At 46.0% G+C, this 15,555-nt stretch overlaps 2 protein-coding genes across 6 annotated transcripts in view; both read right to left on the bottom strand.

Annotated features, from left to right (window-relative positions):
- The window catches only part of cdh26 (cadherin 26), a 55,662-nt gene extending 48,882 nt beyond the window's left edge, over positions 1–6,780 (bottom strand). For 3 of the 5 annotated variants that reach the window (XM_004919723.4, XM_031894554.1, XM_031894555.1), the window contains exon 1: positions 6,690–6,779. In XM_004919723.4, coding sequence (XP_004919780.2) covers positions 6,690–6,714 — 25 coding nt within the window. In that variant the 5' untranslated portion in view covers positions 6,715–6,779. Of the gene's footprint in view, positions 1–6,689 lie in introns of all 5 variants that reach the window. The other 2 variants (XM_031894557.1, XM_031894553.1) reach the window with 2 other exon arrangements.
- Positions 6,781–8,606: 1,826 nt separating this feature from the next.
- Positions 8,607–15,542, bottom strand: fam217b (family with sequence similarity 217 member B). Its single transcript, XM_002942765.5, has 4 exons — positions 14,699–15,542; positions 12,681–12,782; positions 11,755–11,831; positions 8,607–9,839 (listed from the first exon to the last, which is right to left on the bottom strand). The coding sequence occupies exons 1-4, from the start codon at positions 14,699–14,701 to the stop codon at positions 8,726–8,728; spliced, it is 1,296 nt and encodes a 431-aa protein (XP_002942811.3). The 5' UTR covers positions 14,702–15,542; the 3' UTR covers positions 8,607–8,725.
- Positions 15,543–15,555: the final 13 nt, after the last annotated feature.

The raw sequence follows: 15,555 nt of genomic DNA, 5'->3' as shown, positions 1-15,555 counted from the left end.
AGAGTTAGGATCAGGGTGAAGGATGGAGCGAGCAGGGGGGGGGGGGTCCAAGTAGGGAAAAGTGTGCATTGGGCCCTTCCAAAGTTTTTTTGCAGGGGTCCGGGGCTCCCAGCAGGTTCATAGCAATAGTTGCTAGGGGTAACTCTGCTGCCTGGAGATGCCTGTGTAACACCATCTGGTTACATGGGAAGGACGGATTATATAAATGTGCCCCCCGTGTTCTGCTGTAATGGCAGGGTTAGACTGGGGTGTGGCCAGAGCCGCACACCCCCTCTGGGGCCCCAACCACCTGCCTGCTTGCCCACTGCCAGCCCCTTCCCACCCCCACTCCTTATTTTTGCAAAAGTTAAGGGAGGGAGGGCAATGCGGATCAGGTCTGGGTTGGCAGGGCCCATTGGGTATTTTCCCGGTGTTCCATTGGCCCACCCTGCGTACTGGCAGCCGTAGGGAACCGTTAGAGCTGATGTTACATATATACAGGTTGGGATCCATTATCCAGAAACCCCTTATCCAGGAAGTTCCAAGAGAATCCTGCATTGAAATCCGACGTGGCCAGTGGGGGACCCTGTGGGGGGGGGCATGGGGGTTAGGGGACGCTGCCGGTGGGGGACCCTGTGGGGGGAGCGTGGGGGTTAGGGGACACGGCCGGTGGGGGACCCTGTGGGGGGGGGCATGGGGGTTAGGGGACACGGCCGGTGGGGGACCCTGTGGGGGGGGGCGTGGGGGTTAGGGGAAGCGGCCGGTGGGGGATCCTGTGGGGGGAGCGTGGGGCTTAGGGGACGTGGCCGGTGGGGGCCCTGTGGGGGGAGCGTGGGGGTTAGGGGACGCTGCCGGTGGGGGACCCTGTGGGGGGAGCGTGGGGGTTAGGGGACGCGGCCGGTGGGGGCCCTGTAGGGGGAGCGTGGGGGTTAGGGGACGCGGCCGGTGGGGGATCCTGTGGGGGAGCATGGGGGGGCATGGGGGTTAGGGGACGCGGCCGGTGGGGGACCCTGTGGGGGAGCATGGGGGGGGCATGGGGGTTAGGGGACACGGCCGGTGGGGGATCCTGTGGGGGAGCATGGGGGGGGCATGGGGGTTAGGGGACGCGGCCGGTGGGGGATCCTGTGGGGGAGCATGGGGGGGGCATGGGGGTTAGGGGACGCGGCCGGTGGGGGACCCTGTGGGGGAGCATGGGGGGAGCGTGGGGGTTAGGGGACGCGGCCGGTGGGGGATCCTGTGGGGGAGCATGGGGGGGGCATGGGGGTTAGGGGACGCGGCCGGTGGGGGACCCTGTGGGGGAGCATGGGGGGGGCATGGGGGTTAGGGGACGCGGCCGGTGGGGGACCCTGTGGGGGAAGCGTGGGGGGGTGTGGGGGTTAGGGGACACGGCCGCCGTGGGGGATCCTGTGGGGGGAGCGTGGGGGACACGACCGGTGGGGGACCCTATGGGGGGTGGGGGTTAGGGGACGCGGCCGGTGGGGGACCCTGTGGGGGGAGCGTGGGGGTTAGGGGACACGGCAGGCGGGGGCCCCGGTGGGCCCTGAACTCCCAGGTCTGACTTTGTGCAACAGTGTCATTTAGAGATAAAATGTACCCCATAAATATCATGACAGTATCCCTTTAAGCTATGGAGATCTAAATTACAGAAAGACCCCTTATCAGGAAAACCCCAGGTCCCAAGCACTCTGGATAATAGGTCCCCTACCTGTATATAGACTTCTCTGTTCCTTACTGGAGCCCGTCGCTCTAGTCCCCCCGCCCTTACTGTACAGCCCCACGCGCATATCATTACCACTTAACGACAAAACACAATGGAGTAACCTTAGGCGCTGAACATGCCGTAATTAATTAACACTTGACCCTTCCGGGGGGGTTTAAGACCGGGACAGATGAATATTTCAGGTTTAGTGCAGGGACGCAGCGAGGCAGGAATCCTTCCCTCTAGGGCTTTTTAGTGCAGAAACACAACCTTCCTATTCAAACACAGGGAATCACTGTCATTTCTTTTAGGATGAAGACACACAGGGCTACTTAGTAGCAGCTACTTGTTATGACTACTAAATGCCAGAATATACCCTCAAATAGACAATAATGAGAATTGCCTCTGCTAAACACACATAGAGACAATTATCAGTAAATGATCAGCATTGTCTGTTTTAGTAGCGGCGGCGACAAGTAGCTGCTACTAAGTAGCTCCGTGTGTCTTCCCCCTCTAACTGTAAGTCAGTGTATGAGCGACCTATAAAGTTAGAAGGAATGCTCATCATTCCTATGTACAGAGGTAATACTTTGCACTGCCCTGCGGGAATCTCAGGCAACACTGGTATAATATACACTTCAATGGGAACAGCTCAGGCAATAAACACAGAACTGCAGACGTCTGAATTATAAACCCCTGGGGTGGTGCATCCCACTTAGCTCCCCCCCCCCCGTACCTTAAAGGAACAGTGTAAAAATAAAATAGACAGAGTGCACAAAATAAAAAATGTTTTCCATATAGTTAGTAAAAAATGTCATCTATAAAGGCAAATGTCTAACATAATAGCCAGAACACTACTTCCTGCTTTCAGCTCTCTAAGCTGTTAGTAGTGACTTAAGGGGGTGCCATATGGGACATAACTGTTCAGTTAGTTTGCTTTTGAATATAACCTGTTTGCTCACAAACTAACTGCCCATTGGCTTTTACTAAGAATACAGAGCTAGCCCCATTGGTCTCTACTTAGCAGAACTAGCCCCATTGGTCTCTACTTAGCAGAACTAGCCCCATTGGTCTTTACTTAGCAGAACTAGCCCTATTGGTCTCTACTTAGCAGAACTAGCCCCATTGGTCTCTACTTAGCAGAACTAGCCCCATTGGTCTCTACTTAGCAGAACTAGCCCCATTGGTCTCTACTTAGCAGAACTAGCCCCATTGGTCTTTACTTAGCAGAACTAGCCCCATTGGTCTCTACTTAGCAGAACTAGCCCCATTGGTCTCTACTTAGCAGGAGTAGCCCCATTGGTCTTTACTTAGCAGAACTAGCCCCATTGGTCTCTACTTAGCAGGAGTAGCCCCATTGGTCTTTACTTAGCAGAACTAGTCCCATTGGTCTTTACTTAGCAGAACTCATCCCATTGGTCTCTACTTAGAATACTGGCTGCCGGGGTCAGTGACCCCCATTTGAAAGCTGCAAGGAGTTAGATGAAGACGGCAAATACCATAACAAATAAATAATGAAGACCAATTGAAAAGTTGCTTAGAATTGGCTATGCTATAGCATACAAAAAGTTAACTCAAAGGTGAACTACCCCTGATTATGGTGGCTAAATATGACTCTTTGTTATACAAACTGTACCTTCCTGCTGACGGAGCCATAACAAAAGACAATGAGAAGAAGCCACAGTATCTGTGCGGCCTCCACAAAGGCTCTGATTACACACAGGGGCCTTTTATCTTCCTTTGTTACCCCAATCCCTGCCCCCACTCTGTATAAATTGCTTCCTCCCCGAGTGTTGCTCTCGTTAGCACCGCAGTAGCCAGCTCCCCAAACGAGCCTTTTATTGAGGAAAAGAGCCATTTTTCTGACGTAAATCCCCATCTTTCTTACCCACAATGCAGCACTCCCCCCCAGAATTCCAGCGTAGCTGCAGGCACACACTTTTTATAGGCTGAAATCCACAGCTCTTCTCTTTCTGCATCATTTGAAATCCTGGCAGGGGAGGAGGGACTAAAACACTGATGTTACAAATTGTAACAACTTCTCCCCAGCTTACAGACAGCCTGCAGGAACTACATAACCCACAATGCATTGCACTGGGATGTTTCTTTCTGTATTGACATCACGTGTCTAGGGCACTGGATAAGGTGCAAAGCAAAGCCTGGTACTTAATGCCTCCCATATACAGGGGGTAACTACAGGGCAATGCTGCACCTTGTGCCTCCCAGGCACTCCCCAATCTGTACATCTGAATAACACCTAGTGAACTTACCAATTGAGATCAGGCACCAAACAAGCAGAGCTCAGAGTTTCAAGTATGTAGGTGCCCCCACCCTATCTCAAGTGCTCACTAGATTCCTACAAACCACCCCTACACCCAATCAGAAGGTCCGCAACTCTCTGTCTGTCTTTCATGAGTGCAAAAAGTAACATGGGGGCCACCATTAAATGAAGAAAAGACACATAGCAGATAACAGATAAACACCATTGTATTCTATAGAGCTTATCCGTTATCTGCTGTGTAAAGGTGCCCATACACGGGCCGATTATAGCCTCCAATATCGGTCCCTTGGACTGATTTGGCAGCTTATTGGCCCGTGTAGGGGCAGAACCAAGGGGCCTGAAATTGGCCAGATATCGATCGGCCAGGTTAGAAAATGCGCTCCCCGAACCGACTGGCCTATTGCCACGTGTAGAATTCGACCGTTTGGCCCCAGGGCCAAACGATCAAATTCGCCTTCATGCCTGCCCGTGTATGGCCAGCCGTGTATGGCCAGCTTAAAGGTCCCCATACACATACGAGATCGCCAAGCGAGTGGATCTTCACCCGATATCCCCACCTACGAGTAGGCAATATCGGGGAGCGTATAGGCAAAAAAAAAATTAATTCGATCATTTGGCCCTGGAGCAAAACGATTGAATTATATTGGCGGCAATGGGGCAGTCACCAATTTTAGGCCAGATATCGGTTGGGCAGGCAGGCCCTGATTTCTAATGGGGGCACCCGAGGCTACCCCCATTCTTCACCCCCCTAGCCCCCCCCCCACACATGCGCAAACCAACGGAACCCCCCCGCGCCGCCGAGCATGCATGCGCGAACAGTAAAGGTCTCATACGGAGCATTGGGGAGAGGTCCCTATTGTTTGTGCCACCCTAGGCCTGGGCCTTTGTGGCCTCGCCACAAATCCGGGCCTGCGGCCAGGCCCCTCGTTTCTGCTCCTACACGGGCCGATAAGCTGCCGAATCAGTCCAAGGGACCAATATTGGCAGCTGCTATCGGCCCGTGTATGGGGACCTTAACCTGTCCCTTTTCTCCTTTTAAATGGCTGCCCCCGTGGCTACACAGCAGGAGTGCAAAGGGTAACAACAAGATGCAATGGTGTCCATTGTGACAGTTTCCCCTTTATTTCACAACCTTATGCACGTGTATATATGTGGGAATATGGTTTTATGGGTCTTACGAGCAGTAAGCTACAGCAACCAATCAGCAGGCAGAATTTACCAGTCACCTGTTTAAAAGTTAACATCTAATTGGTTGCTATGGAGTTACTGCGCTTGGGAAAACTTAGTGCCTTTTAATTTGGGGGTTGGAAGAAGTCACTGTAGCTGAGCTCATCCCTGGATAAAGGATCTTCCGGATTATGGAACAAAATCTACAAATGCTACGAGGTTTGAAAGCGACAGAAAATGAGCCTTCCCTGCATCTCACATGTCAAATATTTGTACTTGGGTTTGAATTCCAGCACCTTTGCACTATGGCAACGCCAGCTCAAGAAGCCATTACACTTTTATTGCCCTTATCCTCATTCTGACACCCCCTATGAGGGTAGGAAGAGCAGAACTAGCACATACGTGTGGACTCTGGGTTATGACAGTATCGTTTAGCTCTATTCAGTTACCTGCAGCTGTTAAGGTGGCCATACACGCTCAGATGTGAGTCTTAAGGTGGCCACGCTCAGATGTGAGTCTTAAGGTGGCCATACACGCTCAGATGTGAGTCTTAAGGTGGCCACGCTCAGATGTGAGTCTTAATGTGGCCATACACACTCAGATGTGAGTTCTAAGGTGGCCATACACGCTCAGATGTGAGTCTTAAGGTGGCCATACACACTCAGATGTGAGTTCTAAGGTGGCCATACATGCTCAGATGTGAGTCTTAAGGTGGCCACGCTCAGATGTGAGTCTTAAGGTGGCCACGCTCAGATGTGAGTCTTAAGGTGGCCATACACACTCAGATGTGAGTTCTAAGGTGGCCATACACGCTCAGATGTGAGTCTTAAGGTGGCCATACACACTCAGATGTGAGTCTTAAGGTGGCCATACACACTCAGATGTGAGTCTTAAGGTGGCCACGCTCAGATGTGAGTCTTAAGGTGGCCATACACACTCAGATGTGAGTCTTAAGGTGGCCATACAGAGTAAGATACGCTCGTTTTGGAGAAGCAGATCTTCTCCCAATATGATCACCTATGAAGCCAAAAAACGTAAGTATAGATGCAATTAAATTCACCAATGAGAATTATACTGATCAAAAACTTCATTATAAATGCAGGAGAAGTGACCAATGAGAATGCTGATTCCCAGCACTGTGTCAGGCCCCTTGCTGGTACCTTACATATAGAGATAATGATGCCATTTTCCCGTCATTATATGGCACAGGAATCAGACATGGGGATAAAGGGACAGACTTGTTCAGTGCTGGGAAACTGTGCTTATTGCTCCCAACTCCAATTGCAGGAACAGAGAACAGGGAGCCGGATTTACTCACATCAGCTGGGATTCTCATTGGGGGATTTCTTGCATTTTAATGCAGTTTTATTGCGCAATATTGCTTTAAGAATACAACCCTGATGTTGCTGGACTACAGCTCCCAGCATGCCTCACCCTTCATTATATGTTATATTATGTACTCCAGTAGATTTTGGTTGAGCAATGCAGCACAGCAGGGTTTAGTGCCCCTTTAAAGGTTTTCTAAAAAATCATTTTGGACTGGTTTTAGGCTTATTTACTCACTTGGTACTGCCGAACTGCAATTCATGAACGGAATGGGCAATGCTCCATCATGTGGCCCAATCAAGTAATGCAATGAAATATCTCCAGTCCTTAATCCCCGTTAATCCTCGCTGTTACTGTTGCTCCGCTAATGAAGGGAATACACTTATATTACTGCGCAAGTCAATTATTCACTAAAGCCATTACAAGGCACGCCTCGCTCGTTATCTAATTATGGACAATCTAAATTACGTGCAACACGAGCAACAAAAGTCCACGGTTTTTATTACGCTGTAATCTAAGCGGCCGAGTGACCGGCCCTTCAGTTTTACTTGTTGTGCAAAGTATTTACTGCCTTTCTATTCTGCATTTCCGTCAGCTGAAAAACTGAAAAGCTATTGGGTTGCTGAGCTCAGTTATCAAAGCTGTCAGGGAAGCCACTAATTCATGATAATAACTGCCTGCAACTTACTGGCAACATGGGACACGTTGAGGGTTCTGACAGCCCTCTCTGAAATAGGAGCTCCATAGGCAACAGCTTAAGGGAATCAATGACAGCTTTCAAAGTTGATGGCCGGCTTCTCTGAACTGTCATCTGTAAGGTCACCGTGACCCTGTAACTAGCCGGTCCCATGGCCGACCACCTTGGTGCCTACAGAAAACATAAAAGAAATACTTAAATGGGATGTAAACCCAACCATAACGCTGTCCCCCTAGTTTTGCTATAGAAGTTGCCAAAAAATGTAATTATAGATGCAAGAAAATAATTGACCAGTGAGAATGCTGATTCCCAGCACTGTGTCAGGCCCCTTGCTGGTACCTTACATATAGAGATAATGATGGCATTTTTCCCGTCATTATATGGCACAGGAATCAGACATGGGGATAAAGGGACAGACTTGTTCAGTGCTGGGAAACTGTGCTTATTGCTCCCAACTCCAATTGCAGGAACAGGGAGCCAGATTTCTGAGATTCTCATTGGGGGATTTCTTGCATTTTAATGCAGCCGCCAACGCTGGAGAGTTTTATTGTGCAATTTTGCTTTAAGAATACAACCCTGATCTTGCTGGACTACAGCTCCCAGGATGCCTCAACCTTCATTATATGTTAAACTGCCCACCTTTTAAAGGATAAGTAAACCTTTAAAATAAGTTAATGTAATATTTTGTCACAACAGCGCCACCTGCTGGTCACTTTCCCAACACGACGTAGTTGAGGACATTGTAGGGAGAAAGAAAAGCTGTTCTTAGTAAGAAAGATGTGACATTTCTAATGTTTTCCCTAATCAGAAGAACATCAGAGCAGCCATCTCTCTTTTTTTTTCCTGACCAGGGTCAGACTGGACTGAGAGGACACTAGAAAAAACCTGGTCCCTACTCCTCCCTCATCCCCCGATCAGCCACAAATAAGATTGATGTGGTATTCAGGGGGGCAAGTGGAGGTCCCCCACTGTGGGGAGGAAGGTTCACAACTGGGGTGGGGGGCCCCTAAGAAGACAGCCCCGGTGGGCCCTGGACACCCCAGTCCTCAACTACTTCATTTTCAGAAAGCACCGTTGTAACCAAATGCATTGATATTAACAGTACTTTTAACCATTAATATTTTCAGAATAAAAACTTCTTTTAAAGAAGTACTTATCCATGATCTGATGATTGGAAAAAATGCATGAACTAGGGATGCACCGAATTCACTTTTTTCAGATTCGGCCAAACCCCGAACCCTTTGTAAAGAATTTGAGCGAATACTGAACCGAATCCAAATCCTAATTAGCTTTCAATTTCGGATTCAATTCGGTCAGGACCATTGATACGGATCCGAATCCTGACGAAAAAGGTCGAATCTTGGCCGAATCCGGAACCAAATCCGGTGCATCCCTAGCATGAACCCCCCCGAGACATAAGCCGAACACTGACCTCTTAAACACAGCATCGACAAAAATTGTATAAAAATATATATTTTATTCCTTCGTTGACCAAGAAGCTTAGCACAGACTGTTTATAATAAGAATATATTTGGCATCTCACACACGTTCTTCCATGCAGGGTTAGAGACGACGTTTATTTCACTTTACATGAAGATACTTTTCCTGAATGCAATGCCCGCTCAGCAGCCGGCTGTTTGATAGCCACGTGGCTATTGGCCGAGGTCCCGTTCATTTTTTGGTTGCCGTGAATAACGGAGTTTTTAGGTTTTTCTGTGCCTTGCTGACCGTGGATGAGCAGAACTTGCTTTTGGGTTCTGATGTTTGCACTACTCTGAATCTTAGGGGTACACTCCGATGGCTTTGTGTTACTGACTGCCGCCCTTCTCTTAGTGACACATTTCCCTTCCGGAGTCTGTTTCTGAGCGGAAACACGACCTGCTGTTTCATCGGAAACCTTAGTCGTTAGTTTTCTCGCCCGTTTCAAAGCCCGCTCCTCCGTATGAAAAGTCTTTCTGTACAGCTGGTTTTCTTGCCCAACACTTACCTTAGAGATATTTGTTATCTGTTTGCCGGATGTTGACGTTTGCAATGATTTACTCTTTGGGGTTTTGCCATTGTGAGGGATACCAAGCCTTGCCTTAGCCGCCTTTGACTTTTCAGCCTCAACTGTTTGTATCTGAAGCCATTCTAACTGGAGAAGCCGATCCACGTATCTCTCCAGGGGGCCCGATGGTGCCGATCTCAGTGTATGTTTCTCCTCGGTGTTTATAAGAGTTGCAAGCTTTGGCAAGTTCCATGAGTTGAAAGGCGGAGGGAGGAAGTCTGGGTACTGGAACTTACCGCATTCTGGGTTTGTGTCGCTGAAACACCCAGGTTCTATCGCCTCGGCCCTAAGAATTAGCCCCGGGGGTGTAAATGGGGATGGGGGCATGGGAATCCTTTCAGAATCAGAGAGGTCGCTCGCGCTGTCTTCATCGTCGCTGATGAGTCTCGAGGATTTAAAGTCCAAGAAGAATTTCTCTAAGGCTTCATTTTCATGCCGAGGTGATTTGGCGCCGGTATTGTCGGCTTTGGCTGTTGGAATCCAGAGTGACCCGTGCAACCCATTCATATAACCAGCTCGGTCTGTCTCGCTCTCTCTCGCATTGGGGGAATCCTGGAAGTCACAGTTTAAGCTTAGGTCTCTTTGAGGTCCTCTGTCGGCAGGAAAATCACCAGCTTGCAACTGCTTTTTCTGCTTCTGGACTCTGTATTTTCATATAAGAGACAGTAACACAATAATTGTAAAAACATTACAACGTATTGGTTCTTGTGCATGAAAATTATATATATTATTGTGTAAAGTAGTATAACATGTAGTCACAATTGTTGCTTGAAAAGGGGAGTGTATATCCTGGCATTCATATCCAGCCTTGGGCTTTATGGCTGGGCTTCTAACAATATATTCAGCGCCAAACTAATAGCCACATAAGACAGATGTCTTCATTATCTCCTTCTAGTACAAGTATAAAATCTATTATATAGAATTTTTGGGATTGGTCAATTCCAAGCAACTTTTCAGTTGGTCTTCATTGTTCATTTTTTTATAGTTTTTTTTTTTTTTTCAATTATTTGCCTTCTTCTTCTTCTAACCCTTAGTAGCTTTCAATTGGGGGTCACTGACCCCGGCAGCCAAAACCTATTGCTCTGTGAGGCTCCAGTTTTATTATTGTTACTTTTTATTACTTAGCTTTTTATTCAGTCACAATCCTATTCATATTCCAGTTTCCCATTCAAAACACTGCCTGGTTGCTAGGGTAACTTGAACCCTAGCAACCAGATAGCTGCTGAAACTGCAATCTGGAGAGCAGCTGAAAGAAAAGTGAAATAATTAAAAAACTACAATTAATAAAATATGAAGACCAATTGCAAGTTGTCTCAGTATTATACTCTCTACTTCATACTAAACGTTGACTCAAAGGAGAACAACCCCATTTTTTTTAGAAATTGCATTATTTGATTAAAATGAAGTCTATGGGAAATTACCTTCCCCTAATTCCCCTTCCCTTGTTTTCTGATATTCTGAGACAGTTAGCAATTGGTCTTCATTTCTTATTTTTCATGGGTTTTCAGTTATTTAGCTTTTTGTTCAGCAGCTTTGCATTTGGTATTTTAGCAGCTGTCTGGTTGCTAGGGTCTTTTTTCCCCTAGTAAGCAGCCAGTGGTTTAAACGAGAGATGGGAATATGAATAGTAAAGGGCCTGTCCGGAAGATAAGGAATAAACATTAACAATAATAATAAAACTGGAGCCTCACAGAGCAATAGTTTTTGGCTGCCGGGGTCAGTGACCCCCATTTGAAAGCTGGAAAGTAGCAGAAGAGAAAGGGAAATAATACAAAAACTACAAAAAATAAATAATGAAGACCAATTGCAAAGTTGCTAGGAATACAGTATTCTATAACTAAAGGTTAATACACACCTTGGGGCTGATTTACTAAGACACGATTTCGAATCCGAATTGGAAAAATTCCGATTGGAAACGAACATTTTGCGACTTTTTCGTATTTCGTCTTTACGATTTTTGCGTAAAAACGCAAGTTTTTCGTAGCCATTACGAAAGTTGCGCAAAGTCGCGATTTTTTCGTAGCGTTAACACTTGCGCGCAAAGTCGCGCCTTTTTCGTAGCGTTAAAACTTAAAAGGCGCGACGTTTCGCGCAAGTTTTAACGCTACGAAAAAATCGCGACTTTGCGCAACTTTCGTAATGGCTACGAAAAACTCGCGTTTTTACGCAAAAATCGTAAAGACGCCGAAAAACTCGCGTTTTTACGCAAAAATCGTAAAGACGCCGAAAAAATCGCAAAATTACCGATCATTACGAAAAAAACGCAATCGGACGCATTCGGCCCGTTCGTGGGTTAGTAAATGTGCCCCCTTGTGTCTCAACCCTTTCTCCTTGTAGATTGTAAGCTCTTTTGGGCAGGGCTCTCTTCACCTCTTGTATCGGTTATTGGTTGCTTTATATGTACTATATACTCTGTATGCCCAATGTATGTAACCCACCTATTGTACAGCGCTGCGGGATATGTTGGCGCTTTATAAATAAATGTTAATAATAATAATAATAATAATAATAATAAAGGTGACCCAACCATTTAATTTTCTTTAAATAGAAATATTTACCTTGGTTGAGATTTGTCTAAATGCTTCATTTCCTTTACGGCAGGTTTGAGTTTGAATTCCTTTGTGTCCTGAAATAGCTAGAAAACAAATGGCAAGACTGAAGTTCTAAAATGGAAAGAGGCAGAAGAAGAGGCCAAATAATTCAAAAACTATAAAAAAAAGATTAAAATGAAGACCAGTTGAAAAGTTGCTTAGGATTAGCCATTGTATAACATTAAATACAAGGAATTCTGGGAACTAAGCCCAAAGAGCTTAAAAAAATACCATTTACATGGGTTTATCCTAAAGGCTAAAGCTCACCCACTGGGTTTATAAAACCAAAGCCAGGATAATAGCTGATCAGGTTTCCAACTACAGATCGGTTTTGCCCTTCTTGGGGCTCATTAGTGTAGTACAGGGCATTCTGATCCTTCTATAACATTCAACACAAGGAATTCTGGGAACTAAGCCCAAAGAGTTTTAAAAGAACCCTTTATATGGGTTCATCCTATAGGCTAAAGTTCAACCATTGGGTTTTCAAAGCAAAAGTCAGGATAATAGCTGATCAGATTCCCAACTACAGACCCGTTTCACCCTTCTTGGGACTCATTAGTGTAGTACAGGGCATTCTGATCTGCTTAGGTAGAGCCAGGAATATGGATCCACAGAGAAATTAAAAGGGTTAAGGAGACCACCTCATATGTATGCAAATAAACACAAGGAATTCTGGGAACTAAACCCAAAGAGCTTCAAAAATATCCCATTTACATGGGTTTATCCTACAGGCTAAAGTCAGGATAATAGCTGATCAGATAAGAAGGGTTTTCATAATTTGGATTAGATAACTGGTCTCTGGATAATGGATCCCATATCGGCACCCTGCATTTGACTGGTTGTAGGCAGAATGAAAGTGAGCTGATGGTAAATACAAAATGTAAATAAATTACCATTTTGTTATGGCTGTGATTGTGACTGGCGGAATTCTCCAACTGATCCTCTTTCGTTGGTTCACCGGGGCCGAATCTGACAGAACAGGGTTTTCTTCGGATCTGAGCGGAGAAGAATAAAGAGAATATTTCTGGTAAATAGTAGCAGTTGCTCCAGCGGAAACAGTGCTGTAGTTACATTAATAAACACAAGGAATTCTGGGAACTAACCCCAAAGAGCTCCAAGAAAATGCCATTTACATGGGTTCAGCTTATAGGCTAAAGCTCACCCATTGGGTTTTCAGAGCAGAAGTCAGAATAAAAGCTGATCAGATTCCCAACTACAGACTGGTTTTGCCCTTCTTGGGGCTCATCAGTGAAGTGCAGGGTTTTCTGATATAGAATAAACCCATGTAAATGGAGCTCTTTGGGAGTAGTTCCCAGAATTCCTTGTGGTTATTTGCATACGTATAACACAGTCTCCTCAACCATAATGGTTTATTTATTAGTTACTAAAACTCTAACATTTCTCATTTTAAAATTCAAATAAACTCATTTCCACGAATGTCTGGCATTTACTTAAAAATCTGAAATGATAAAGCCAGTGCAGGAAATATCACTAAAATTCTGAATTTTTCGACTTTCCACGTGAAAACGGCAACTTTTTTGAATTCTCACACCAAAAAAGAGTGTAAAAAATCCTCCAGGGAAGGGACATCTGCCAGTGAATTCTACATGATCTCAGCAAATTTTTGCTGGCAAATTGTTGAATTCAGATTTTATTGGCGCATTTTTTGGCACATAGTAAATCTCGTAAAAGTCGCAACTTTTTTTTTCTGCAACTTTTAGCGTCGAAAATAATTGGACGGTTAGTAAATGGCCCCCTGAAGCTGGCCATACACATTCAAATTTCATTCTTCATCTGACGAACATTCAGATACCAATCGTATCTAAAACTCACATTCAGCTTGAAATTGTAGGATAAAGCCCTAAAAATAACCAATGGGAGGAAGTTATGAACGTGAAATAGTTACAGGCACCTATCATATGAAAGTGACTCCCATTGTAGGGCCCCCAAGGGTATCGGCACATACACAGATACATGTGCAGATTTTATCCTCATCCCACCGACATTTTCTAACCTGTCCCATCGACTAAACCAGGGGTCCCCAACCACGGGGCCGCGGACCGTTGCCGGGCCGTGGACTGCTTGGCACTGGGCCGCTGCCGTTCCCCTGGAGAACAATGGGTTGCACACAGACAGGCGGAAATTCAACTCTCGCCGCATTTAAAGATATGAATGAACGCGTCATAAGCAAGAAAGTGTGAACGAACATGATGCGTGCATTAAGGCACAAGTAAAGCGCAAGAAATCACGCTGCGTGCACCCCTTCCGGTCCGTGGAAATTTTTTTCTCCTTGCGGCCCTTGGAGAAATAAAGGTTGGGGACCCCTGGACTAAACGACCGATCGCCATTGTACGAGAATTATCCAGTTTGGAAAATTGTACAAAACTAGGTTTCCTACGATAAAATCAATGCATGTATGGCCGGCTTTAGACTTTGCCAACCTTGTGGGTGTCTAAATAAGCCAAGTAAATCATCCAGCAGCATCAAAAAGAGCCTTCCGTGTATGATGAGCTTACAAAGATAAAATGTCAATATTTGGGCTATTGTAGTGTCCAGCCGTGTACATTATGCAGCCTGATGCAGTAGGGAAGGTAAAACTACACAAGGTTTCCAGGTACCTTTCTCATTATAGTAAAATAAGGATGTACATAAGCAAATACTGCAGCAGGCTCTGTATTTACCTTCAGTAATTATATAGTAATTATACTGCCCTAGCTAAATGCACAACAACAGAATGTTTAGATGGGGTAATTGCTTCAGCCTCGGCTTTCATGAGAAAAAGTGCGTATTTATACCCAGCCTGAAGCGGTGAATGAATGAATGAATGTCCCAGCGCTGCAGGGGAATGGCACAATCTTATTTAGAAGAATACACACTGGCACAGAAACAAGACCCCAATTCCTTACATTACCATAACTGTGTTGTTTTCATGGTCTTTCTCGTTGTAAAACGTGGCGAGGCAAACGCTGGAAATCCTCCTAGAGATGAGACATTATCCCATTGGCTCGTTCCTATTTATAAGCTGGAATGGCACCTCCTCTCCCCATTGCCTTTACAATGCCTGTTCCAAGATGAATACAGAGGCTGCTCTATCGGCAGCTTTAATACTGCTCCCCTGGCCGTCTCCGTTGGCTACAGTCACCCTGACACTATTTCTCTTGATGTCACTGGTGAAATTTGATGTGATGGGAGTAAATAGAAGGGTTGGCTCCTCCTGTCCATCCTCGCAGGTACTGGATTGGCATGGCCGCTGCAAAGCATCATGGGTCACAACTCCCAGGCTAAAGGCACCGTTGCTCCATGTAATCCTGTTACCATTTTCATTTATAGCATGAAAGTAGCTGCGGACAGCTGCCATAAATAGATTTAAATGTCAAAAGGCATAGGCATACGTGTACGTGCAGCTGCTGTTGATGGAAAAACAGACAGTCCAAACCATTAATCCCCTTCAGGGATGAAACCCATGGCGTGCCAGTCTCCGTTCCTTGAGTGTTTTATGCCACTCACACTGATGTAGTGATCACTGCACTACATTTAATAAAATATATCAGCTTCTTCAATAAAAACAATGTATCAGCTTCTGACACGACTGCACTTGATTCCTATGGAACACACACACACACTGGTGTTTCCTCTCTCTACAACACTGCTGCTGCCTTGTCAACAAAGGGCAAGTGCAGAACTGAATGAGTGAGTGGAGTCTTGGCCAATCACAAGAATGGGCGTTCTGGTCCCTGCTGACAACGAATGACAGCAGAGGAAACCCTT

Source organism: Xenopus tropicalis, chromosome 10, assembly GCF_000004195.4.
Source record: "Xenopus tropicalis strain Nigerian chromosome 10, UCB_Xtro_10.0, whole genome shotgun sequence".
NCBI classification, from domain to species: Eukaryota; Metazoa; Chordata; class Amphibia; order Anura; family Pipidae; genus Xenopus; species Xenopus tropicalis.
Note: the sequence above shows the minus strand (reverse complement) of the source record. Positions and strands in the feature narration are given on the sequence as shown.

Coding starts and splice junctions, on each gene's coding strand:
- fam217b (XM_002942765.5), bottom strand. Junction 11,832..12,680: donor ATCACAGCCATAACAAAATG/GTAATTTATTTA, acceptor TTTGTTTTCTAG/CTATTTCAGGACACAAAGGA. Junction 9,840..11,754: donor TTAGACAAATCTCAACCAAG/GTAAATATTTCT, acceptor ATGAAAATACAG/AGTCCAGAAGCAGAAAAAGC.